We start from the raw sequence: 24,887 nt of genomic DNA, 5'->3' as shown, positions 1-24,887 counted from the left end.
TGGCCGAATCGCCTGTCAGAAAGATCTTCAACTTCCACGTCTAGCAGAGCTTCGACCAGATCCCGAGGGAGTCTGGAGATATTGAGTCCGAGTGGACCATGTTCTCCACCTCAATTGTCAACGCAGCCACTCGGAGCTGTGGCCGTAAGATCTCCGGTGCCTGTCGAGGCGGCAATCCCCGAACCCGGTGGTGGACACCGGAAGTAAGGGATGCCGTCAAGCTGAAGGAGTCCTATCGGGCCTGGCTGGCTTGTGGGACTCCAGAGGCAGCTGACAGGTACCGACAGGCCAAGCGGACAGCAGCCCGGATGGTTGGGGAGGCATAAACTCGGGCCTGGGAGGAGTTCGGTGAGGCCATGGAGAAGGACTATCGGTCTGCCTCAAAGAGATTCTGGCAAACCGTCCGGCGCCTCAGATGGGGTAAGCAGTGCCCTACCAACGCTGTTTACAGTGAAGGGGGGCAGCTGTTGACCCCGACCGGGGATTTCGTCGGGCGGTGGAAGGAATACCTCGAGGATCTCCTCAATCCCGCCGTCATGGCTTCCATTGAGAAAGCTGAGGCCGAGGGCTCTGAGGCGGACTAGCCCATCACCCGGGCCGAAGTCACAGAGGTGGTCAAGAAACTCCTCTGTGGCAGGGCACCGGGGGTGGACGAGATCCGCCCTGAGTACCTCAAGTCTGGATGTTCTGGGGCTGTCTTGGCTGACACGCCTCTGCAGCATCGTGTGGGGGTCAGGGACAGTGCCCTTAGACTGGCAGACCGGGGTGGTTGTCCCTCTTTTTAAGAAGGGGGACCGGAGGGTGTGCTCAAACTATCGGGATCACACTTCTCAGCCTCCCCGGGAAAGTTTATGCCAGGGTACTGGAGAGGAGAATCCGGCCGATGGTAGAACCTCGGATTCAGGAGGAACAGTGTGGTTTCCGTCCCGGTCGTGGAACACTGGACCAGCTCTATACCCTCTCCAGGGTGCTGGAGGGTTCATGGGGGTTTGCCCAAACAATCCACATGTGTTTTGTGGATTTGGAGAAGGCATTCGACTGTGTCCCTCGCGGCATCTTGTGGAGGGTGCTCCGGGAGTATGGGATTCGGGACCCTTGGCTAAGGGCTATCCGACCGGAGCAGGAGCTTGGTTCGCATTGCCGGCAGTAAGTCAGACTTGTTTCCAGTGCATGTTGGACTCCGGCAGGGCTGCCCTTTGTCGCCGGTTCTGTTCATAATTTTTATGGACAGAATTTCTAGGCGCAGCCAGGGGCCGGAGGGCATTGGGTTTGGGGACCACACGATTTCATCTGTGCTCTTTGCGGATGATGTCGTCGTGCTGGCCCCATCAGACCAGGGCCCTAAGCATGCACTGTGACGGTTTGCAGTCGAGGGCGAACCGGCTGGGATGAGAATCAGCACCTCCAAATCTGAGGCCATGGTTCTCAGTCGGAAAAGGGTGGCTTACTCACTTCAGGTAGGTGGAGAGTTCCTGCCTCAAGTGGAGGAGTTCAAGTATCTGGGGGTCTTGTTCACGAGTGAGGGAAGGATGGAACGGGAGATTGACAGACGGATCGGTGCAGCTTCTGCAGTAATGCGGTCGCTGTACCGGTCTGTCGTGGTGAAGAAGGAGCTGAGCCGCAAGGCGAAGCTCTCGATTTACCGCTCAATCTACGTTCCCACTCTCACCTATGGTCATGAGCTGTGGGTCATGACCGAAAGGACAAGATCCCGGATACAGGCGGCCGAAATGAGCTTTCTCCGCAGGGTGGCTGGGCGATCCCTTAGAGATAGGGTGAGAAGCTCGGTCACTCGGGAGGAGCACAGAGTAGATCCGCTGCTCCTCCACATCGAGAAGGGCCAGCTGAGGTGGCTTGGGCATCTTTTCCGGATGCCCCCTGGACACCTTCCCGGGAAGGGACTATGCCTCGGTGTCCCCCCGGAAGAGCTGGAGGAAGTGTCTAGGGACAGGGAAGTCTGGGCATCCCTGCTTAGACTGCTGCCCCCCGGCCCGGATAAGCGGTAGAAAATTGATGGATGGACGAATAAGGTAATTTATAGATTTAAGATTATAATTACCAATCTAATAGCATTTGAAGTGTTGTAGGAAAATCGTGTCAAGTTGGCGCGTCCTTTATCCAGCTCTATCATCTCAGCTCTTGTCAGGTTACCGCTTCCCATTCTCTGCCATCAGGTCTGGGCATGAACTGCATCCTGCGGTAACCTTGGAACAAAGAGACAAGACTGGCTGAGAGTAGAGTACTGTTCTGCAATCATTTGTTGTTGGATGTGTTCCTTGTTCCGGTTGATCTAAATAATGCAGCCTAGATCCTCTGAGGATTAATATTATGGAAGTATAGTGTATGCAAGATTAAAAAGATGCGTCTTTAGTCTAGATTTAAACTGACAGAGTGTGTCTGCTTCCCGGACAGTGCAGGGAAGAATATTCCAAAGTTTAGGCGCTAGATAAGAGAAGGATCTACCACCTGCACTTGATTTTGAAATTCTAGGTAATACCAACTGACAGGACGCCTGAGAGCGTAATGCACGTGAATGACTGTAATACAATAGAAGTTCATTAAAATACTGCGGCGCTAGACCATGTAGGTATTTATAGCTAATAAGCAAGATCTTAAAGTTAATGTGATGCTTTAAAGGTAACCAGTGCAAGGTTGACAGAACCGGGGTTATATGCTCATACTTTTTTGTAAGTGTAAGAACTCGAGCTGCCGCGTTTTGAACCAGTTGGAGTTTTTGTAATAGGCCTGCAGGGCAACCACCTAAAAATTCAGTTCAGCAATCTGGTCTTGATGTCATGAATGCATTAATTAATTTCTCTGCATCTGACAGTGACAGCATATGACGTAGTTTAGATATATTCTTAAAATGGAAAAATGCACTTTTACAGGTGATGGCGACATGGCTCTTAAATGACAGAGTACTATCGAATACAACGCCAAGATTCTTGGCTGACGACGAGGATTTTATGGAGCATCTGTCAATAGTTGAGCAGTATTCTTGGTTGTTACGTATTGCAGTTTTCGGTCCAGTAAAGCCTGGCTCAGACTACAGGAGTTTTAAAATCCTGACAGATTTTAAATCTGGTTGCAGCTCACACATAAGGAGAATCTTATCAGATTCTCTTATGTAAAATCTTAAACCTGGCTCAGACTACAGGAGTTTTAAAATCCTGACAGATTTGAAATTCTGGTTGCAGCTCACACATAAGGAGAATCTTATCTGATTCTCTTATGTAAAATCTTAAAGCTTGCATTACATCTACATTTGAATCTCTTTTTCAAGCACTTCAAAAATAGGTTTGCCCTTTGTAAACTTGCATTTATGAATGTGAAATGTTTAGAGAAGAAACGTTGGGGGTAAAGTTGTGTTTATGAATAAGACTAAATGTAGCGAGTGCAAAAATAAAAATTAATTGATTGGATTTTTTTATATCATAATAGCACATCAAAAGACATTTTTAAGACATCCAAATACAGGATAATATTAAGATTATCTTACCAACGGACGCCTCTTACGTCATCTCACCGGGAAACAGAAGTAAACAAAGCGACATCGCAGTTAATTTCACGTGATCTATTTGTCCTATTATGAAAAAAGTGTATTTCTACGATAGATGAAGGAAATGCAGCGGCTATGCAAAAGGTCTTGAGTGTGTAACTGTACCATTTTAACTGTACTATGGCTTATCCGCGGTGAAAAGCAGATGTTTCGGTAGCAATTCAAAAGTATGGGATTTATACGTTCCTGTAGCAAAACTGTAGCAAGGTGTGTAACATTCAATCCTGTTATTCTGTGTCTTTGTCGCGCTCTGAATGATTCTCTGTCTGTCAGTCCAAAGCCGCTGAGACGTATTTTAAGCAGGTGATGCTATAATGTTTTTTTACTAGGGCTGACGTTATGACTGTGCTTTAGGCGAGCCGCTTAAGTTTAATGTTAATAAATAACGAAATTACATATATAGTTGTAATATAGTTAAATAACAATCTGTTGACCGAAACTACAAGCTGCGCGTTAGCAGTTAATTTACGCGGTACATTTAAAACCGACGTGACTTCTCCCCAGCTCTTGTTCTTATCTGTGCGGTTGTGGTATATTTTTGAGGATACATTATAAAGACGATCCTCCATCTCCGCTGTACAACGAACCCTTGCAGAAGCTTTACCTCCGTCACTTGTCGATGTGTCTCTCATTGGCTGTAGCGAAAGTACCAACGTCATCAGCCCGATTTAAAATCCTAAATATCAAACATGTTTGATATGATCTGGGCGGCTAAGATTTATCTCGGAGCAGATCGGGAGTTCTAAGATTAGATCTGTGAACGCCTCACATAACGTGATAATCTGGGCCGATTCTCGGGCCCGATCGCGTTTCTAGGCCCGATTTTTTCAAAGATTCTCGGGAGGGGAAATCGGGGTAAAATCTGGCCGAGAATCCTATAGTCTGAGCCAGGCTTTAGTAACACTTCTGTTTTGTCCGAGTTCAGTAGTAAAAAATTGTTACTCATCCAGTTTTTTAAATCAACTATGCATTCGTTTATTCGATGGAACTGCTGGGTTTCATGTGGCTTCGAGGATATATAAAGTTGAATATCATCAGCATAACAGTGAAAGCTAATTCCATGTCACTTTATTATATCTCCTAGAGGAAGCATGTATAATGCGAAGAGCAGAGGCCCTAAGACTGAGCCCTGTGGTACACCGTACTGGACTTGCGATTTGCGGGACACCTCTTTGTTTATTGCTACAAATTGAAAACGGTCGGATAAATAAGACTTAAACCATTTCAATGCCATTCCGTTAATGCCAACGTAATTTTCGAGTCTATGTAGGAGTATGCTGTGGTCAAGGGTTTCAAATGCAGCACGAAGGTCTAGCAGCACCAATAACGAAATACAGCCACGGTCAGACGCTAAAAGCAGATAATTTGTAACTCTGATCAAAGCAGTCTCTGTACTGTGACAAGCTCGAAATCCAGACTAGAATTCTTCATTAATGTCATTCCTTTGGAGGAAGGAGCATAATTGAGTTGAAACTACTTTTTCCAGAACTTTAGATATAAAAGGTAAATTTGATATAGGCCTGTAATTCCCTAGTTCTCTAGCGTCAAGTTTGGGTTTTTTGACAAGGGGCCTTATAACAGCCACCTTAAATGCCTTAGGCACATGTCCTAATGTCAGAGATGAGTTAATAATACTAAGAAGAGGATCTATAATTTCGGGGAGCATTTCTTTCAGTAGTTTTGTAGGTATAGGGTCTAGCATGCATGTTGTTGATTTAGATGATCTAATGATTTTAGACAGTTCATCGTGATCTACTGTAGAAAATAATTGCAATTTCTCCTTAGGGGTGCTGTAGTTAGTTTGTTCAGCGGATTTCACTACAGGTTGCATTGTTATAATTTTTTCTCTTATATCTTGGATTTTACTCGTGAAGTAGTTCATAAATTCATCACTGTTATGCTGATAATCAGAATCTGACGTCGATGACGACTTATTTTTTATTAATTTAGCCACGGTGTTAAATAAAAACCTAGTGTTGTGATGGTTTTCTTCTATTAGTTATGAAAAGTAGGCGGATCTAGACGTTTTTATGGCATTCCTGTATTTTTGAGTACTATCCTTCCATGCTATACGAAATACCTCTAAATTAGTTTTCTTAAAGTTCCGCTCCATTTTCCAGGACGCTTTCTTTATAGCCCGAGTGTGTTCATTATACCACGGTGTTGGGCTGCCATTTCTAATCTTATTTAAACGCAGAGGAGCAACTATGTCTAATGTTTCCGAGAAGGTAGAGTTAAAATTTTCAAACGTAATGTCAAGATTGTCAACATTTTTTATGCTAGATATATGAGACAATTCAGGCAGATTGTCGAGAAACGCATCTTTGGCAGTTGAAGTTATCGCTGTACCATATTTGTAACAAGGAGTTTGATTTGCAGCCGTAGGCCAGTGAAGCAAACATAATATCAGATAATGATCCAAAATGTCTTTACTCTGCTGAACGATTTTACATTTATACCGTAAGATAGTATTAAATCTAAAGTATGATTACGAGGTGAGTGGGACCTGACACATGTTGACTAACGCCCATGGAGTTAAGAGTGTCTTTGAAAGCCATTCCCAAGGCATCTGTATCATTACCTACATGGATGTTAAAGTCACCAACGACAAGGACTATCTGCGGCCAGTACTAGCCAGTACTAGTTCTGATAAGAACCCACTAAATTCTTTAATAAAATCTGTGTGGTGCCCTGGAGGCCTTTAAACAATAGCTAGAATAAATTTTAAAAATGTTTTGTACTTAGTATTAGGTGTTGATACGTGAAGTACCATGACTTCAAAAGAATTGTATTTAAAATTAGACTTCTGAGAGATGCTAAAATAATTATTGTGAAGTGCAGCGACACTTCCCCTCTCTACCTTTTAGACGAGGCTTGTGTTTATAGTAATAATCTTGGGGAACGGATACATTTGGAGTAATATAATCATCTGGCTTTAGCCATGTTTCTGTCAAACAGAGCATGTCTATTTTATGATCGGTTATCATATCGTTAACAAAAAGTGCTTTATTTGAGAGAGATCCAATATTAAGCAATCAGAGTCGTAACAGTTGATTATCTGTATTTTGTTCATGTTTGATTTGTTTAACATTTATGACTTAAATGACTTTCAAGAGGTTTACACATTATCTTTTGTTTGCTAATCCGGGGGACAGACACAGTCTCTATTTTATGTTGTTTGTGAGAAGGGATTATTACATGTTGTATATTTTGTGTATTCTGTAACGTGAGACGGCAAGCAGACAGGTGGTTAAGCAATTCTGTCTCCTTCCTGACCTGGGCCCCAGGTAGTCAGCCTTTAACATTATTAAGACTGTGTGCCAAATTTCTAGAGAGGAGGGAAACCCCATCCCAGGAGGGATGGAGACCATCTCGTTTCAACAGGTCAGGTCTGCCCTCAAATCTCTTCCAGTTATTTATAAAATCAATATTATTCTGCAGGCACCACTCAGACAACCAGCCATTTAGTGATGATAATCTGCTATAAATCTCATCCCCACGGTAAGCAGTGAGGGGACCAGATAATATTACAGTGTCTAACATCGTGCTTCCGAGCTCACACACCTCTTTAATATTATCTTTAGTGATCTCCGATTGAAGGAGTCTAACATCATTTGTGCCGACGTGAATAACAATCTTAATGAATTTACGATTAGCCTTAGCCAGCACATTTAAAGTTGACTTGATGTCAGGCGCTCTGGCTCCCGTTAAATATTTGACTATGGTGGCTGGTGCCTCTATGTTAACGTTCCGGACAATAGAATCACCGATCACTAGGGGACTTTCAGCAGGTTTCTCAGTCGGTGCGTCACTGAGCGGGGCAAACCTGTTCGAGACTTTAATCGGAACGGTTGAGTGATGTTTTGTCCTGCGACTATGCCGTCTCACCGTCACAAAGTTTCCCAGCTGCAGGGGATTTTCAACCGGAACCGAGCTGTGTGCGCTAACATTGCTCGCATACGAAGTGTTTTCTACGGTCCTAACACTCTTACTATCCTCAGAATAAGAGTCTCGAATCCAATCTTTATTTAAGATCTTCTCCGTCAGCCTAACTACTTCCCTGTATTTATCGCATGTAAAACACTCGCAACTGACAGAGAAGGCTGAGGTAAACAAATGACATGAGGTGCAAGTAACAACAATAGGAATAGAAGCCATGACTCACCGGGTAGGAAGTGCAATCCTAATTTACCAAGGTTGCTTGATGAGTCTTAGTATATACACTTTAAAAGAGAAACAGTTAGCACACAAGACAAATAGGGGGAGATGATATTCCACAGTGTATACAGAAGGCAAGCTAACACGCTAATACTATGCTAGCGGCGTTACGTTTTAATTAACATAGGTTTAGAATATAAAGTTATAAATAAGTCGGCAACGACAGTGATAGGTAGCGATAGTAAAATACACTAATATTAATATATTAAGATATTTTACACAGTCCTCAAAACACAGAGTGAGTTCCCTCGATAGGGAACTTGCACTTTCAGGCAGATTTCAGGCTAATTTCACCCATGACAAGACACTTACCGTGTGTCGGAAATCATCTACTTCCATAGTATAAAGTAGGCAAAATGAGTATGAGTCATAAGTAGTATGTCCTCAGTATGCACAAAACAGTAGACAAGAAATACCCGGATAGTCTACTACTTCTGCCAAGATTTGTGAGTTTGCATCAGATGGTCACTTCTCTATCCCATGATGGAACTGGAGCTGAGCAACAGTCAAATTAAAATTAAAGGTTAGGGATAGGGTTAAAATTTTATCAAATAAAAAAAAACTTCAAAGTGGGTATCCAGTATAGAATAATCAATTTCTCATGAATCAATTATGTTTGTACCGACTGGTCGAAGAGCATATGGAACACATGACAATAAAACATGGCGGCTGCAGTATTTCCGAAATCTATTCTTAGTACTAGAGCCTAATTTTGTGCTGAAGATCCTGGATATCCTGTCTAGATAGATGCATTTTGGAATCTAGTAAATATCAATTTAAATAACAATCAAAACCTGACTGTCTCTGATAGAAGTCATAAAAGAGTCTTACATTACATTTTTCAGTAGGACAATGACTTAAAAAACAAAAATCTAAATCTAAAGAAAAATTGGTCACTGAGCAAAAAAAAACAAGCTTCTGTCGGAGCCATCCCAGTTTCCAAACCCGAAGCCAATAGGAAAATGGTGGTGAGAACTTAAAAGCAGCACCAGCATGGAGCTTGAAATATGCATCTCTATAAAGTAGGGATGCACACTATCATCGGCAAGCAGATATAATCGGCCGATGTTGGCATATCAATGAAATATCGGCATTGGCCCATTTTGAAAATTACGCTGATATGCTTTGCAGATCTAAAAAGGCGTGTTAATTACGTGTAGGCCCTCTGATATGAGCATGCACTCGCAAATACAACAGCTGTCACATAGCACATGATCACTAAAATTAATTTTCGTGTCTTATAGAGCTATGGCAGTCACTTGACCTTTTCTGTTTACACCGCCATCCTGGCAAGCAAGGACAGCCGCGAGCGGATATGAAACGAATGGCGCCAGCATTAGTTCACTGCAAACTTTTATTCAAAAGACATAGACCTGTGCAAATTTTATAGATTATACATAACAGATCCCTACAATGCCCCCGGGGTTCTTTTTACCTGTATCAATAAAGAAACGGATACATTTCCTGACCTGCAGGATTCTAATTTCTACAACTACCTCATCAAATTTTCATCGTCCTACTCTGGGACTCTTTAAAAGCCTGGAGTGGTAAAAATTGACATGAATTTTGTACTGAATGGAGTCTGCCGGGTTAACATGCTTTGTCCCCATCATTGGAAGGGTACTGTAAGTCAACTGAGTTGATAGCTAACATAATCGATCATCCTATAGCTGTCCTTGTTTGTAGGTAGCCAGCATAGCATCATTGATCTTGCAGGTTAAACATTACCAAACAACTAAATGACCCTCCACTGAAGCCATGGGAGGTGATCAGACATGTGTTAGGAACCCACTCCGATTGCACAGATGGACTAGTCGAGTGCTGCTCTCATGTGTCTTGTTAAGGATTTGGCAGCATAACGACAGAGAGGAAGAAATCGTGGTGCCATATGTTGGTTCGCACGTTTTATTGCAGTTAACCATTTAATCGTCTATAAGGGATTTGGGATCCTTAGGAATATGATAAAATAAATTGCCCTTTGCTTTCCACCGCCTGTTCTGGCATCCTGGCACACAGCAGCTGTCCACCAAATTAAAATGGTACAATTTGTAAATTCTATACAGCCTGGTTTTAAATTATTGTTTGATCACTTTCAAAACCAAAGCTACAAAGCTCTCCTGAATGCCTGCCAAAATGGCGGAATTCAGATTGCATGACGTCCACCTCTGGAGCTCTATTGGGTTTGAAGTGTCATAGAAACATAGGGTTGAACACAAAAATTAAATATTGTGCATCACTACTATAATGGAATTTTCTATATCTCTTGTCAGTTGTTTTTCAAACTCATGGCATTATAGATGAAGACTCAAGAGCTGTCTTAAAAAATAAGACATTGCAAAAAGTATGGAGTGAAAGGGGATTATTAACTATGAGCAATGTGTAAGGCAAGGCAAGGCAAGGCAAGGCAAGTTTATTTATATAGCACATTTCATACACAAGGGCAATTCAAAGTGCTTTACATAAAACGATTAACAGAAAGAAATAAAACATATCTTTAAAATGCAAATGATTTAAGATCACAAATACTTTAGATTTTAAGTAACAATAAAACAGCAATAAAATTGATTAAAAATGTGAGTGTATATATAAAAAGAATAAGAGCAAAATAAAATAAATTAGAAATAGAGTTGATGTAAACCAGCACAGTGCTCAGTTTGTGAATGCACAGCTAAACAAGTGTGTTTTTAATCTGGATTTAAAAGTAGCTACTGTTGGTGAACGTCTGATGTCTTCTGGAAGCAGATTCCAGCTACGGGTGGCGTAATGGCTAAACGCTGACTCGCCCTGTTTTGAATGGACCCTTGTTATCTCTAACTGGCTTGATCCTGATGATCTGAGAACTCTGTTTGATTTATATTCAATGAGCATATCTGAGATGTATTTAGGTCCTAGACCATTAAGTGATTTATCGACAATTAATAATACTTTTAAGTTGATTCTAAAATTAACTGGTAACCAGTGTAAGGACCTGAGGATTGGAGTGATATGCTCAGATTTTTTTGTTCTGGTCAGAGTCCTGGCAGAAGTGTTCTGCTTGAGCTGCAGCTGTCTGATGGTCTTTTTGGGAAGACCTGTAAGGAGTCCATTACAGTAATCCACCCTGCTGGTGATGAAAGCATGGACTAGTTTCTCTAAATCTTGGCTTGAGACAAAACATCTGATTCTGGCTATGTTTCTGAGATGGTAGTACGCTGATTTGCTTATTGCTTTGACATGACTGCTGAAACTAAGGTCATACTCCAAAATGACCCCAAGATTTTTTACCTTGCTTTGTGTCTTTAGACCTCTTAAGTCAAGGTATGTGTTTACCTTGTTAGTTATATCCTTGTTACCAAAAACAGTGTACTGGAGAAAAAACATTCTTTCATTATAAAAATAAGTTTTCCAATGAAAGGGTAGATTTTGTTAATATTAGGATTTTGTTAATGTTAAAGGATTAATGATGCAGATTTATTTTCACAGCCTACTTATATTTACATAGTGGTTGAATAATTTTGAGCCCAATTGTATTGGACAGTCTATTCCAAAATTCGGCCTTACAGTTTATGCTTTTTTACTAGTGGTGGGCCGTTAACGCAGTGAGACTCTTATCGCGCGATAAAAAAAATGTCGCCGTTAATCTATTCTCAAAGTTGGGTTGGGAGCTGGGTCTATACTACGCAAGCTATGATTACTTTCACCTTGATATTTTAGCGCGGATGTATACCAGCTTAACTGCACTGTATGGGTGCGAGAACGAGATTTTTCAACTCGCGTGATTCGCGTCATTCGCGGAAGCAGAAGCCGCCTCATCATGTCATAACCAGGGCTTCATTCGCGCGATTCGCGCAGCAAGTAGGTCTATTGGCTCTTTGCATTAACACATAAATCACTCGCACTTGACACGCCATTCGCGTTTGGTCTGAACACAACATAACGTTACTGTGAAATTACCGCATCAAACGTGACGTGCTAACATGGATGCAGCTATGAAGCCGCCGGGTTTGCTTCAGGGAATATTAATTTTTAAGAAGCTTCACAATAGAAACATCAACAAGACTAAGGTTGTTTGCACCTTGTGCAATGCGGAATTGGTTTAAAAAAAACACTTTCTCTCAACAGGTAGTGGTCTAGCTTTAGTTGAAACCAGTAACTTTGTATTGAGATCTAATGTATTATGCCTCCTGTATGACATATCGCTTGTTGCTCCCTCACTCTTTGTAAGTCGCTTTGGATAAAAGCGTCTGCTAAATGACTAAATGTAAATGTTCTGTAGGAGCTCTTCCAGTCTCAAGTACCACCTAAACGCAAATCATCCCTTAGCTAATGCGGAAGTAAACACAAGTTCATCTTATTGAACATAATTTAATTTTCATCCCCAATTATCATAGTAGAACAGCTTTCTCAAGCAGTTTGTGATGCATTTTGGAAACAGGAGACGGGCCCCTGGTCTAATGCGCCACCTGGCTTGAGAAACCCGTTCTCAAAGACTTACTTTTAGTCATTATTTGGGTAGCACACATATTCTGAATGCCTTCGGCAGAATTCAAATGAGCCATTTTAATCTAGATAAATCTAGATTAATCTTGGAATTAATCTAGATTAATCTTGGAATTAATCTAGATTAATCTTGATTAAAAAAATGAATCTATGCCCACCACTATTTTTTACAATTGTCCTTTTACTTTTTCTGTTATACCATGCAATGAGGGATCAGATTTTACCTTGAAAGAAAGAATACATTTCTCACATTAAAATTTCTCTCCTCATTTACCCTCAAGTATTCTTCTACATGCCAATAATAGCTAGGGTAGAATCACCATATCATCATAACCTTGTTAAAGTAATCCGTGGTTAGATGGGACATCTAAGAAAAATTCACTCACACAAAAGGTATGGGTGCTTGGTGTACCAGATGTTCTGTGTATATATGCCAGTCTCCAAGAAACAGTACAACACAGAAAATGCACACAATACCTCAAGAAAAGGAATGTTACTGTTCTCATGTTTTACACCCCCTGGTCTTATAGGTTGATATTAACTTGCCTTTTAATTTTTTCTGGCAGATGGGGGTTTCTGTGGTTGACTCCTCGGTTGCAGGCCTTGGGGGATGCCCTTATGCCAAGGGAGCGTCTGGCAATATTTCTACAGAGGATGTTCTATATATGCTACATGGTCTTGGAATTGAAACCGTAAGTCTAAGTTTCAGATATTGACCACCAAGAATGTTTCATTATTATATGTTGGTGCTATTTTTATGTATACACCAGTGGTCCATTTTGCTGCTTTAAGATTCACTGGTAACGCTTTCGCTTTCGAATGGCCCACAATGGACCGCATAGAATTTATATCTGTAGGTAACAGGGAACAATATGCAAAGTTTGGGGAATAAAGAAGTCAGGAAATAGAAAAATTATAGCTAAGGGGTTATTTTCAAAAATATTACCTCATATATATATATACAGTATGTTTTGTTATTTTCCTTACTCTTACCCCTTTATCCGCCAAACTTTGCATATTGTTCACCTTTATCTACAGATATGTACTGTAGAGGTACATTATTGTTACAAGTATCTACGCTGTAAATCCTATTAAATTATGCGGTACACTGCGGGCCTTCAATCTAAAGCGTTACAGATTCACCCCCTTAGAAAAGATAAGGGTCATCTGACCGACATGAAATCAAAGCTTGTTTTGTATTCACATGCTTTTCAAGCACAGAATCATCTGAAATAGACTGTGATAAAAGTTTGTTCCCATACAGACAGCAAACAGAGAGTGGGTGTTGTGTCTGAAACTGAGGCTACGTTTAGTGTAACTGTCAAAATTCTTCTATAGTTTTTCACAGCCATGTTTCTGCATGTTGTCTGTACAACAATTAACGAAACGTGGGAATATGTTTTTACAGAACATAGATGGGAGTCTGTAGAGAGGGTGCTCGGAGGGCATATTTGGGAGAATTGTGGATAACAGTCCTGATATACCTGATGTACTTGTGGTTGCAGTAATTATGTTCTACAGTTTCCCACACACATCTTTATCCACACCCTACTGCCTCTCCTTTTTAACTCTCTCAAAGAAAATCTCTCAGCAACACTATTTTATTGAATTTCTTTTGGTATTGCGCCCCCTGGTGCCCATGTTGCTAACATTTTGAGTCTTTGTTTGATTTCTGATTCAGGGAGTGGATCTGTTTAAAGTGATGGAGGTTGGTGAATTCATCTGCCAAGTCTTAAACCGACCAACTAACTCCAAGGTCTCACAAGCCACGAAAACACCTTAGCCTTTGTATTCCAGTTGAAAAAGATTTGGAGAATTTTGGAAAAATAGAATCAAATAAGAAATATTTAAGATACTGCACTATTTCTAGGTCTCTGTATCAATTGGAGCAAAGGTCTGACATTGACCATGTAAACTAAAGTAAAAGCTGTCCTTGTTGTTCTTTGAATGCTACCCTCAGATTGTTCTTCCGATGATACCATGTGCAATTCAAAACTTCTAAATGCCTTTTTTCTGTTGACTTTTTAACGCAGGTTTTGAAGCTAAATCAAGAGCTGCTGATGCATGTGCTAATAATACTGTATCTATAACACTTTGTGCCTATAACAGGAAATACAAAAGAGAGGTTTTCACACCAAAGACATATGAAAATGTTAAACATGCTTGGATTATATTCTTCATATATTCTGATGACACATGGCATGTGAGAATCATTGTCTGCTTGGCACAAAGCTTTTGCTGTCTGGTAAAGGTGACAGCAGGATCATAATACCTTTTTGTTTGCATTTTGTTTACACAACACAAACATTTTCTTAATACAAGCCTCTGAAAACTATAAAACACATACGCCGACAAAAGGTATAAAGAACTTTTGGGGAAAAACTGGGTATGGGTAAGATGCACAGGTGTATTGTTTTTCTTTACACAGTGACATTGCTTATCATGGCTTTGAATGCATAATACAGTGTTTTACTTGTCTTTGTTGATCCATGTAAATGTTTTTGACAATGTAGTTGTGTGAAAGTGAAACTTTTAAAAATGCGCATGGAAACTTTTCCATTTCTACTCCATCGTTGTCTTGTAAACATACTTAAGGTTAATCTGTCCAGCATTTATGTGGAAGGTAAAGCAATAAGCTATGAAAATTGGAGTATTACATTGATTTAACTCTCTAAATTCAGACTTGATGAAAAGTCACTGTAAAAAGCAAATATACCCACGCCTCTGACTGCAACTGTAGACACCCAATAGTGGCTAATGATTATATTATTTGCTTTTCGCTATTGCAATGACAAAAAATCATAACAATATTTTTTGCTTTAGAGATATAAAAAAAGCAAAATTATTATTATTGATAAATGTGCCGTCACGGATGTGCATTTGTTAATATTTCAATGCAACAAATGCAGTAATTTGTATTTATTTTTTAGATCAATTTTACTAAATGTTATACTAAACGTGTTCATATGTGAGGCTTTGTACTAGTAAACATTACTAAACTACTAACATGTCAATTTGATATGTATTATTTGAAATATGTCAAATATTTAAAAGTATTGATGTCAATAAAGGTTATATTATATTATATACATTGTTTTTGAAACAATAAATTAATTAAAGCAGACTATTGTTTAATGCTTTATGAATTCATCTCTGCCCACATTTTAAACCGACAGCATACATATCACTCTGTTTAAATACAGGTGGCCTGTACTCAACACATGCTTTATCTCGATTTACAAATCCATCTCGTATATAATCTAGTCTGTATTTACAATTCTTTACCTGTCATGTTTATCAAGTAAATGTCAAAGCACCCCTTTGTTTACCCCTAAATTGCCTGTTTTTGAGATGGTAATAGATATTGAGCGCTTTCTAAGGCTCAGGTGCATAATAGAGAAAGCAAACTAATAGCTGTTTATTGCAGAACCCTGATATGAGTTACTCCTCACTGGGATATTTACCAATGGTGACCAGCCTTAAAAAAAGCATAAAGCATTATGTTTGCATAGTAAAATGATGTGCGTGTGTGCAATTAAACAACAATAATTCCAATTGTTCTCCTTTCTCTCAATTCCTTTTTCTGCCTTTGTTTTTGTTTCTCACCTGTCTGGTCCCAAATTTCTTCGTCATTGTGGCTTTGCATTTCTGGCAGTCACAATACAATACAGTGCAGCTCTAGTAATCCCACAGGGGGAAGATAAACAAAGACACCTGTGTTTCAGGTATAGATACAAGATAGCCTGCACACTGCACAGAACTATAATTCTGCAAAATTCACAAACAGCCTGTTTATTATGATAATGCTCCCTAAACGTATTTTCAATTCATTATAAAGTATTAATAAATAATACTAATACAATATAATTCTTATCTATTTGTGGAATAGAATATAGAAAATGTGACAGCACTTTGTGTATGTTCTATGATATGATTTCGGTATTGTTTAATAGAATATGCATATGTTATAATGAATTATTGCAGTATTTCTAAAAAGAACAACCATATTTATGTGTAACTGTGGTTATAGTTATGTATAAAATTACAATATATACAGTATTATATGTTGTTTTGCTATGCCATGTAAAATGCTAAATACGGTACATGATGGAAAATATACAATTATGTGAGTAGCATATTAACCTTGTTAAACACTATGTGAAGTTTTACCGTCTGTGAATACCGGCTTTAGTGAAACATCTCAATGCCTGTGTTCAAGTATCTAAATGGTGATTTAGTGCTGTGTCCTATGGCTCTGACACTGGGGTTCAGGCAACACTATTAGTCTGGATTGAGCGTTTACTTTCTCATATCAAAGGCCTATCAAATTTTATAATCTATTAACCTTAAATATGCCAACACTGTTTATTTTGAATGTCACACATCAGCCCTTTATTTGTAGTGCAACTTATTTGCCCTGAACCAAGAACACACAAGCACAAGGCATAAGCCTTATTGACCGATATTACTCAGTACTGAACTACACAGGGTTTAACACATAAGTCACAAATTATTCTTAGATGGCCTTATCTACCATGTATTGCACTTGACCATTCGATGCAATTGACTTTAGAATGATGTGCATACATGTTGATGCATTGCAATTACATAAGTAATTGCACTTAAAGGGCCGCAATATTTATCTACTAGAAATTGAGTTGCCAGTCTGTGTGCAGAAACACCATGTAATTATACAAATCCATCTATTCTTCTTTTTGTAAACTCCTTCAAACCACAACAAAACAGGCTGTTGGCGATCCCCTAAAAATCTGTTGTCACATTGTTAACGCCTGCCCATGACAGTTCACAGACTCCGCCTTATGAACGCGTAGTTCCACCTTCCGCCAGAGTCATGCTGTCAGCCATTTTCAGGCAAGAGCAGATGTAGCCACTAGCCAGTTACAAAAATGTCTAAGAAACAACAAATGTGTGCTGTTGTTGGATGTAAAATGGAACATAAAAGGAGGCCGGGAAGAGTGCTTTCCGACGAGCCAGGGTTCATCCCACTGCGGCCTTGGGGGCCAGAGCTATAATGATCGAAAGTCCCTGGCTGTAGAAAGTTTACAACTTAGCGTTCCGGAAGAATTTACTTTTTTCGGATCGACAAAACCAACATTCACCGGTCTGTATCTCCGGTCCTGAAAGACTTGGAGAAATAAGGCAGGACTCATTGAAAAGAATGACGCTGACCCGAGTCGATGCGACCCCTACGTCGGGAGCTAGAGCTCCCGGTAGCCAGAAAGGTTAAAAAATCTAAACTCCGGGACCCAGTGGCTGTCAGGTTTGCATGGGTTTCGCCAAAGATATTATTCTCAAATGTGGATCAGTACCAGTTTTTCGCAATTAAGCTTCATCTGCATAAGACTTAAGAATTACACATCGTTTTTAAATCGCCCATCTTAAATAATGTGTTTAGCATGTTAGCAGCTGTTGTTTACAGATTCGCGGCTAAACCTGAGAAGTGATGCAAAGAAAGGTGTGTTATGTTGTTACGTTAGTGGTAAAATGCACCGCTCCCATCGGTTCCGAATACCTATGACCGAGATAATTTCTGTAAAGTTTATTCATTACAATGAAAGAAAGCAGTATCTTTCTTGTATGTCCTAAGTCCGACAATACTTAGAGCAGATAAAAACAGAGTATGCATTTGTAAGACAATGAGGTTACACAGAAATTGCTACTCACAACGTAATAACACCTGGTTGCTGATCTTTGCATACCTGTCTATCATATACAAGTACTCTGAATGCATGTTTATGCCTATATCCGTGTTTATGTCTGTTTGTAATATGCATGCACATAATTAATCATCAATGGCCAACATTTCGTACAGCAAATGGTCAGCATATGTGGTTCTATGTTTTTGATCATAAGTACGAATTAAATGTTAAAGACAAAGGAATTAAGGTGGGCTTACACCTAAACCTATAACAATACCTCAAACCCATTAGCAATAAATGTGGGAAACACGTAGTTACAGTGAATCTAAAGTCTTGCTCGTATTTCATGCGAATACATACAATAGTAGTTAAGCCCTAATGTTAAGTAGTACACGAAAGGAATATAAACCCATTGTTAAAACATTGTGTACTTAAAGACAAGTCTTAAAACAACCCATGTTCCTGGGCTAGTTGTGAACAGTTTAATGATATTCCAAACCAAAGTAATCCAACGTCATTACAGTGGTAAGCCAAAATAGAGCATTAAAACAAACCTGTTTATTCTTAGCAACTGCCTGTTATAGTAACTCTGACAACATTATAGGCAATTGTTTAGATTTTTATGCACCTTCAGATTCCAGAGTTTTAAATAGTTTTGGATAAATATCTTCCTATCCTAACAAAAGTCAACAGAAACCTACATCAAATAGAAACATATATCATCAGAAAGCGTATTCATGCAGCTTTCAGATGATGTAAAAATCTCAAATCTGGTTTTGTTGTCCATTGTAACATATATCGAACAAGATACGATGAAAACAATCTCATCTGTTTATCAACCATTCATTGTAGCAGAAATCAGGACATTAATGAAATTTATTAAAAAGTGACTGAATGCTGTTACTAAACATGCTACACAATAAAATCATTACACTTATAGGCCTATGTTATCAGACACCAACATAAGAGATTTTGACTGATGGGCCTCAAAACCTTGCCGTTTACCAGCAGCTTGATGTAATCTCCTAAAAATAAATTAGAACAAATTATAGAGAAGTTGTGCTTTGCATTTTAACACATCAAACCAATGAAACCTTACCTTAGTCTGTGCAAAATGAGGCTGACTGCAAATAATACCACCATCGTCAACACAGAGATGTAAATCAACAAGTAAAACAGCTGATCTGGTATGCAAAAGAAAATATTACAATACAAACTATGTATGAATTAAACGAAAATGTGCAGTAGAAATGCATTCTCATGGAATGTAAATCTGTGTACAAACTCACCGCTTAAGAGCTCAGTGCTTGATTCATCGGTTAGCTGTTGTTCAGAGCTTGATTCATTGGTTGGCTGTGGCCTTACATTTATTTCATCTGATAGTTTGTGTCTGAGAGTTTCTTTGGTCCTTGAAAGCTCTATATAGCACATTGGTTTCAGTAAAAAAAAAAAAAAAAAAAAAACGTAGAGTCAACTGATTCATACAAATAAGCCAAAATGCAAAATAAATAACACTGGCTGAGAATCAAAGACCCCTGTAAGCACTTACTGAAAAGAGACTTGTTTTGAAAAAGTTGTTGCAACCTATTACACTTATGCAGGTCTTGATGGTGTAATCTGTCACAAATACATGGATTTTGAAGGACTGAACCCATTGTAGCCACAAAGGCCACCCTGCATTGTTGCTGTTCTCCAAGGAAGAAGTCTGGATCTAGTAACTGTAGCCAGTCACTTGCAGAATGCTGATGATCAAGCGGAGCTTCCACTGCACCGAAACAATCCGACAGGTACCTGTTAATTCTCTGCCTGTGAATGTTAAACAGTTTGTTTTATCAGCATTATTCTAATGCATTGGATCTCAAACTTGTAAGGCCCTGTTTGTGTAGAGTGCATTGCATTGCTTTTCTTGATAAGAAAGGGTCCCTTTGTCGAACAGTTACACCAGAAAAAAAATATGCCGGTCACAGCTCCATCCAAACTAACTATTAAAAAAAAAAGCACCACCCAACTAACCACCCACTTACTCTGAAAAATTAATTAATGACTAGTTACTTATACAGTAGTGTAAATAATCACTCTCTCCAGAAAGTATTTAATTACTTATTACTAATTAGTTTCTATATCCTTCATCAACCTTGATTAATTAAGTGGTTCGATGATAGACATGAAACAGCTCTTTTAAATCATTCAAATAAACAATATAAAACCAGTAGTATAGTAAAGTAGTATAATTAACCCACCAAAGTATTACAAATGTGAGAATTATACATTAAAGCACAGATTTTAAAGTAAGACTTTGAATTTTGATGTCAATTCTACTATTGCAAACACATATATCACACAGTATTTAGTTTAATTGCATCAGGTGTAACTGTTATTAAATTACCGAAAAAAAAAGGAGTAATCCCTTACTTTACCTTTTCAAGGGAAAATAAATTAAATTACAGTAACTAATTACTTAGTAACTAGTTACACCCAACACTGACCACTAGTCACCTGCATTTACAGCTTTTTCACACCACAATGAGGTACATAATCATATTAAGAACTAGAATCAGGCGTTTGTATTGTGTGAGCTTCCAACCAACAGTTTATCTGCTAAAACCATCACAGATAAAACAGCCCATACACCTCTATCAGAACTTACATAGCTACCACAATTAAACACTTTCTCTAAACAAATTATATTTATCCAAAACGCATGAGAAATGTAGGAACATGCATGTTGTGCACGCTTTTTTGCCATCAAGGTTTTAAACTAACCTGCACAACACATCTCCAGTGCAGCTGTCCAGCATCTCCAGGCAGGTCCAGGGTGTCTGTGACTCATCTGTCACACAGGAGCCAGAGTGCAGAGAGTCCTTCATCTCCTGGCATTCCTGGTCTTCTCTATCACATTCACAGAACACCATTGTCTCAGCTCTATTGAGAGGAAGAGTTGAGTAGAAGTGACCCGTTGCCTGCCTGCACTGGAGCGGCTTGCACTGGTGAGCACTGCAGGCTTGAACAAACGGTACCATCTTCCTGTTACACATTTCATCTTCAATACACGCCATTATCTCCTCCAGACATGACCGGTTTATTTTGTGGCCTGAATTGCACAGAAAGAATAAACATTGAGTGGATTCCAGGAGGAGTTCATTGTATTTAAATGCATAGACCAAAAACTTACCGCCGGTTTGCCATTCTGCGTCATGTTTCTTGTTTTCTTGAGCTGGAAAATATGAAAGGATTATATTTACAAATAGAGAGTTATTGTGGTGTGATGCAATGTGCCTGTTGTCATACAGTGGTGTGAAAAAGAATTTGCCCAATTCAGGATTTTATTTTTGTCACGCTTAATTGATCCAGATCATAAAACAAATTGTTATATTACTCAAAGAAAACCAGAGTAAATACGAAATGGGTTTTTATAAATGATGGTTTTATTTATTAAGGGAAAAAACAATTCAAACATTTGTGACCGTATGAGAAAAAGTAATCTGCATGTTTTTAACAGATAAAGGGAAGTTGACGCCATTGTTACTGTCTATTGCTAAAAGTTTATGAAAACATGTGCACTGCGAGGGGCACCATCCAATTACAACAGCCTGAGAAGCTGAAGCTAGCTGATTTGGTATGGGTGGGACATCTTCAAACACTCTAAGCAGGGAACCAATCGCGACAGATCTGGTCAGCTTTACCAATAAGAAGGTTTCGGAAGGAGGGACTTTATATATACCAGAATAAATACAGTCGTTTTGTTAGAAGAGGGACCGCAATGAACAATAGACCAGAAATATGTGAAATATAAAGTTTTTTTTTTTTTATTATAAACATGAACATACATTGTTAAACACCTAAAAAAGATAATCAAAGCCTCAAAAAGAGCAAAAGAATGGACCCTTTAAGGTGCGAAAACGCTGTATTTTCCACATGCCATGCATGTTTGTATCTCCTCTTTGATCCTGCCTCTCTGAAACGTGCAGGTTTTTAACAAGGCGAGGTGTGCTAGAGTTTGGTTGGCCAGTTAACCGGTGCATAGTGATTGGTCGAATACTGCAAACAATTGATGGAAATGTAATGCCTAATGTTTTTCAGGCAGGTCTGGGTAAGCATTCGCTTTTAGATAGAATGCATCTTTTGTTCCAACACATTTTGCAATGTTACATGTCTAATCCATGCATGGGCAACTTACAACACACCTAAGACACATAAAAACACATGTTCGCGACATATATCCCCTCTAACAATAACAAGCTACAGATGTATGCTTCTAAACCATCTTGTACTTTTGTTCCATGGACATTTCTGTAAATACTTTTTAAAGGCTTCAATGTAAAGATAATTATCAAAAACAAAAAAGTAATGATTCAGTATATTCACATATTCCTTTTCTAAACTTAGCCCTTTGTTACAGGTGCTCATAATGTGCCTACATTTGTTACGCTTTTCACATTAGGACAATCGTGGTTAGAGAGTCGGACTCGTGATAACTCGTGATCAGGGCCGGTGGGTAACGATTGAGGTGCCCTTGAGAAAGGCACCTTACCCCTACTTGCTCCCTGGGCGCTGCAGTGATAGCTGCCCACTGCTCCGGGTGTAAGCGTGTTCATCACTTGGTGTGTGTGTTTACTACTCACTGGATGGGTTAAAAGCAGAGGTCACATTTCGGGTATGGGTCACCATACCTGACAAATAGGTCACTTTCACTTTAAAAATTATTTAAGCTTGAAAACAATCTGAATAAAGCTCACTAACATATTTAGAAAGCACTCGCTTAGTGAATGGAGAATAACATTTGATTTATCAGAAATATTTAAAACATGCTGTATACCCAAATGGTGCTGGCATTGAGAACACATCTGTTGTAGAGTGCTGCATGAAACTGAAGAATAACAGAGGCACTCTCCCAGAGCTGGTGATCGCGTCAGTGTCATCTGAAGAGTGTTGTTACAGACCTTTGGATCAGTCACCTGGCTCCTTCCATCTTATCGCAGAGATAAAAGAAAATAAGCAGCAAAGAGCATTGATCTTTCCAACAGGTGCTTTTGATGTGAGGTTTTAATGAGTAAACTCTATTCAACAGAATCACAAACTGGTTATGATTTTTAATACATTATGGTTGATGGCTATTAAATATATCAATACTGAATGTTTATGAAGTGTATACTTCCTTTAATTGGTCATTAAATTGAGCTATATAGAAAGGCCTCTACTTCTCTTTGACTTGTAAAATGCCATGTGTTTTTTTTCCATTATTGATGTTAGAAATATATAAATATAGCAGTCCTAACCATTTTTCAAAGAAATTAATAATGTCATTTTCTTCTTGGTGTCCATGAGGCTTATGTTTTTCTCTGGTTTGTTTGATTTAATTTATTTTTTGTCCCCTTGGGCTATACCTATTATCTCACCTGGTGGACACACGGCTACAATTTCGATCCTTCAATTTGCCCGGGGCTATTGCTATTGAATACAATTATTGCCAATACACTGATGTGCCATTGCACAATGCAAGGGAGATTGGGGCTGGCACAATATTTATCCAATGTTGAAAATCTCATAACAAAAGTAAAATGGGCACAAATTGAGGTGAAAAAATAAAGCTAGTAAATATGCTTCATTAACCCAACTGTTTATTGATAGCACACAGCATTTTGAGCTGCAACAAGCCAACTTAAGTTGGATTTGTCCCTTTGTGACCCAACCATGTGTTGAAAATAAACCAGCATTTTATAATGGGTACACTCTTTTCATAACTCCTCTTTACAACAATAATTATGTACCTTTAAAATCACAGATATGCGTGAGGAACTCTTGTTCGTTTTTGCAGAAGCGTCGAGAAACACAAGCACTAATGTGTGAAGTGCAGGCTGTAGAAGTGCAAACTACCTGAAACAGCAAATAAGACGCTGGAGGAAAAAAACAAGATGAGATTCATATTCTAATTAACACATAATTCCATTTTATGTATGGTTATTTCATTTAACTGTTCAGCGTGGAGGTAAACAACGAAAACATTGTCTAAAGCCTTCTTCGCCCAATATTCAAAGAGAAGAGAGAAGAGTTTTTGTTGCACTTCAACCTCATTTCAGAATCAGTTTATGAGAGAAATTGAGTAAATTACAGGTTAATTGAAACAGAGATGTTTCAATCCAAGAACAATTAGAGAAACTCTTGGACATGACATAAGAAATCGATTTAAATCACCACCCTAGCTTAACAAAAATAATAATACAATGAAGTTTTAAAAAAACACAAATGCACAAATTTATTCAACTCTACTCACCAAAAAGTGCTGGTTTTATGGCCCTCATAGAGTAAGAGTGGCGTGGTAGCGTCATGTCAGTGTTCAGCATCTGTGCGAATGGCCAGCAGCTCTGCTTCAACTCGCTCTATTCACTCTGAGTGACGTCACCATTGCAATTAATAACATCCCTCACCTGTTCGCCATCAGAGTCAATAGGCAGGGCTAAGTCCATGCAACTCATTAATATTAAAACATTTGTCATGCTAAGCAGTACTGCATGGTTAACTTCAATATTAAAAAAGCAGAGAAAAATAAAGATCGGCTTATATTTCTATTGTGTTTCAGGCTGGTTGATTTGTGTGGGTCTAGCTGGTGTACTAGCAAAACCAGCATTTACTATTTCAAAACTAATGAAGTCCTCAGCTTATACACACTGGTCAAAACACTTAATCAGGAGGCAGTTGTGATTCTTTATTCATGAATAATTCCCATAGACATATATAGTTTTGTTGCCAAAACCTGCAATATAGAGTAACATATTATTGGGTTTACCATACACAAATGCTACTTGCAGCGAATGTACACATACTGTGCATGTGCATCTGGTCTTTCGTTCATTAATGTATTTTTGTTTTGCATCACTCTCAATATATTCTGAATTTATTCACATTTTCCAGCTAAACTCTCTTTTAAACATAATCATTTAGAAATGTTAACTAAATCCCAAAATAGTATTCAT

General features: G+C 39.0%; 2 protein-coding genes across 3 annotated transcripts in view; one reads left to right on the top strand and one right to left on the bottom strand.

Moving 5' to 3' along the window:
* Positions 1–15,247, top strand: part of hmgcll1 (3-hydroxymethyl-3-methylglutaryl-CoA lyase-like 1) — a 69,347-nt gene extending 54,100 nt beyond the window's left edge. For both annotated transcript variants that reach the window (XM_056760008.1, XM_056760007.1), the window contains 2 exons: positions 12,823–12,948; positions 13,938–15,247. In XM_056760008.1, the coding sequence (XP_056615986.1) occupies positions 12,823–12,948; positions 13,938–14,039 (228 nt within the window). In that variant the 3' untranslated portion in view covers positions 14,040–15,247. The remainder of the gene's footprint in view (positions 1–12,822; positions 12,949–13,937) is intronic.
* Positions 15,248–18,509: 3,262 nt separating this feature from the next.
* On the bottom strand, positions 18,510–24,247 carry gfral (GDNF family receptor alpha like). Its single transcript, XM_056761400.1, has 9 exons — positions 24,188–24,247; positions 23,685–23,810; positions 22,733–22,885; positions 21,089–21,130; positions 20,680–21,007; positions 19,466–19,722; positions 19,206–19,334; positions 19,016–19,100; positions 18,510–18,941 (listed from the first exon to the last, which is right to left on the bottom strand). Exons 1-9 carry the CDS (start codon positions 24,240–24,242, stop codon positions 18,851–18,853), a joined length of 1,266 nt encoding a protein of 421 aa, XP_056617378.1. The 5' UTR covers positions 24,243–24,247; the 3' UTR covers positions 18,510–18,850.
* Between the last annotated feature and the right edge of the window lie 640 nt (positions 24,248–24,887).

The sequence above is a fragment of the Triplophysa dalaica genome, chromosome 11, assembly GCF_015846415.1.
Source record: "Triplophysa dalaica isolate WHDGS20190420 chromosome 11, ASM1584641v1, whole genome shotgun sequence".
NCBI lineage: Eukaryota > Metazoa > Chordata > Actinopteri > Cypriniformes > Nemacheilidae > Triplophysa > Triplophysa dalaica.
Note: the sequence above shows the minus strand (reverse complement) of the source record. Positions and strands in the feature narration are given on the sequence as shown.

Coding starts and splice junctions, on each gene's coding strand:
- gfral (XM_056761400.1), bottom strand. CDS start 24,242: ATGACGCTACCACGCCACTCTTACTCTATGAGGGCCATAAAACCAGCA. Junction 22,886..23,684: donor GCATATCTGTGATTTTAAAG/GTACATAATTAT, acceptor CTCTGCGATAAG/ATGGAAGGAGCCAGGTGACT. Junction 21,008..21,088: donor CGCAGAATGGCAAACCGGCG/GTAAGTTTTTGG, acceptor TGTGCAATTCAG/GCCACAAAATAAACCGGTCA.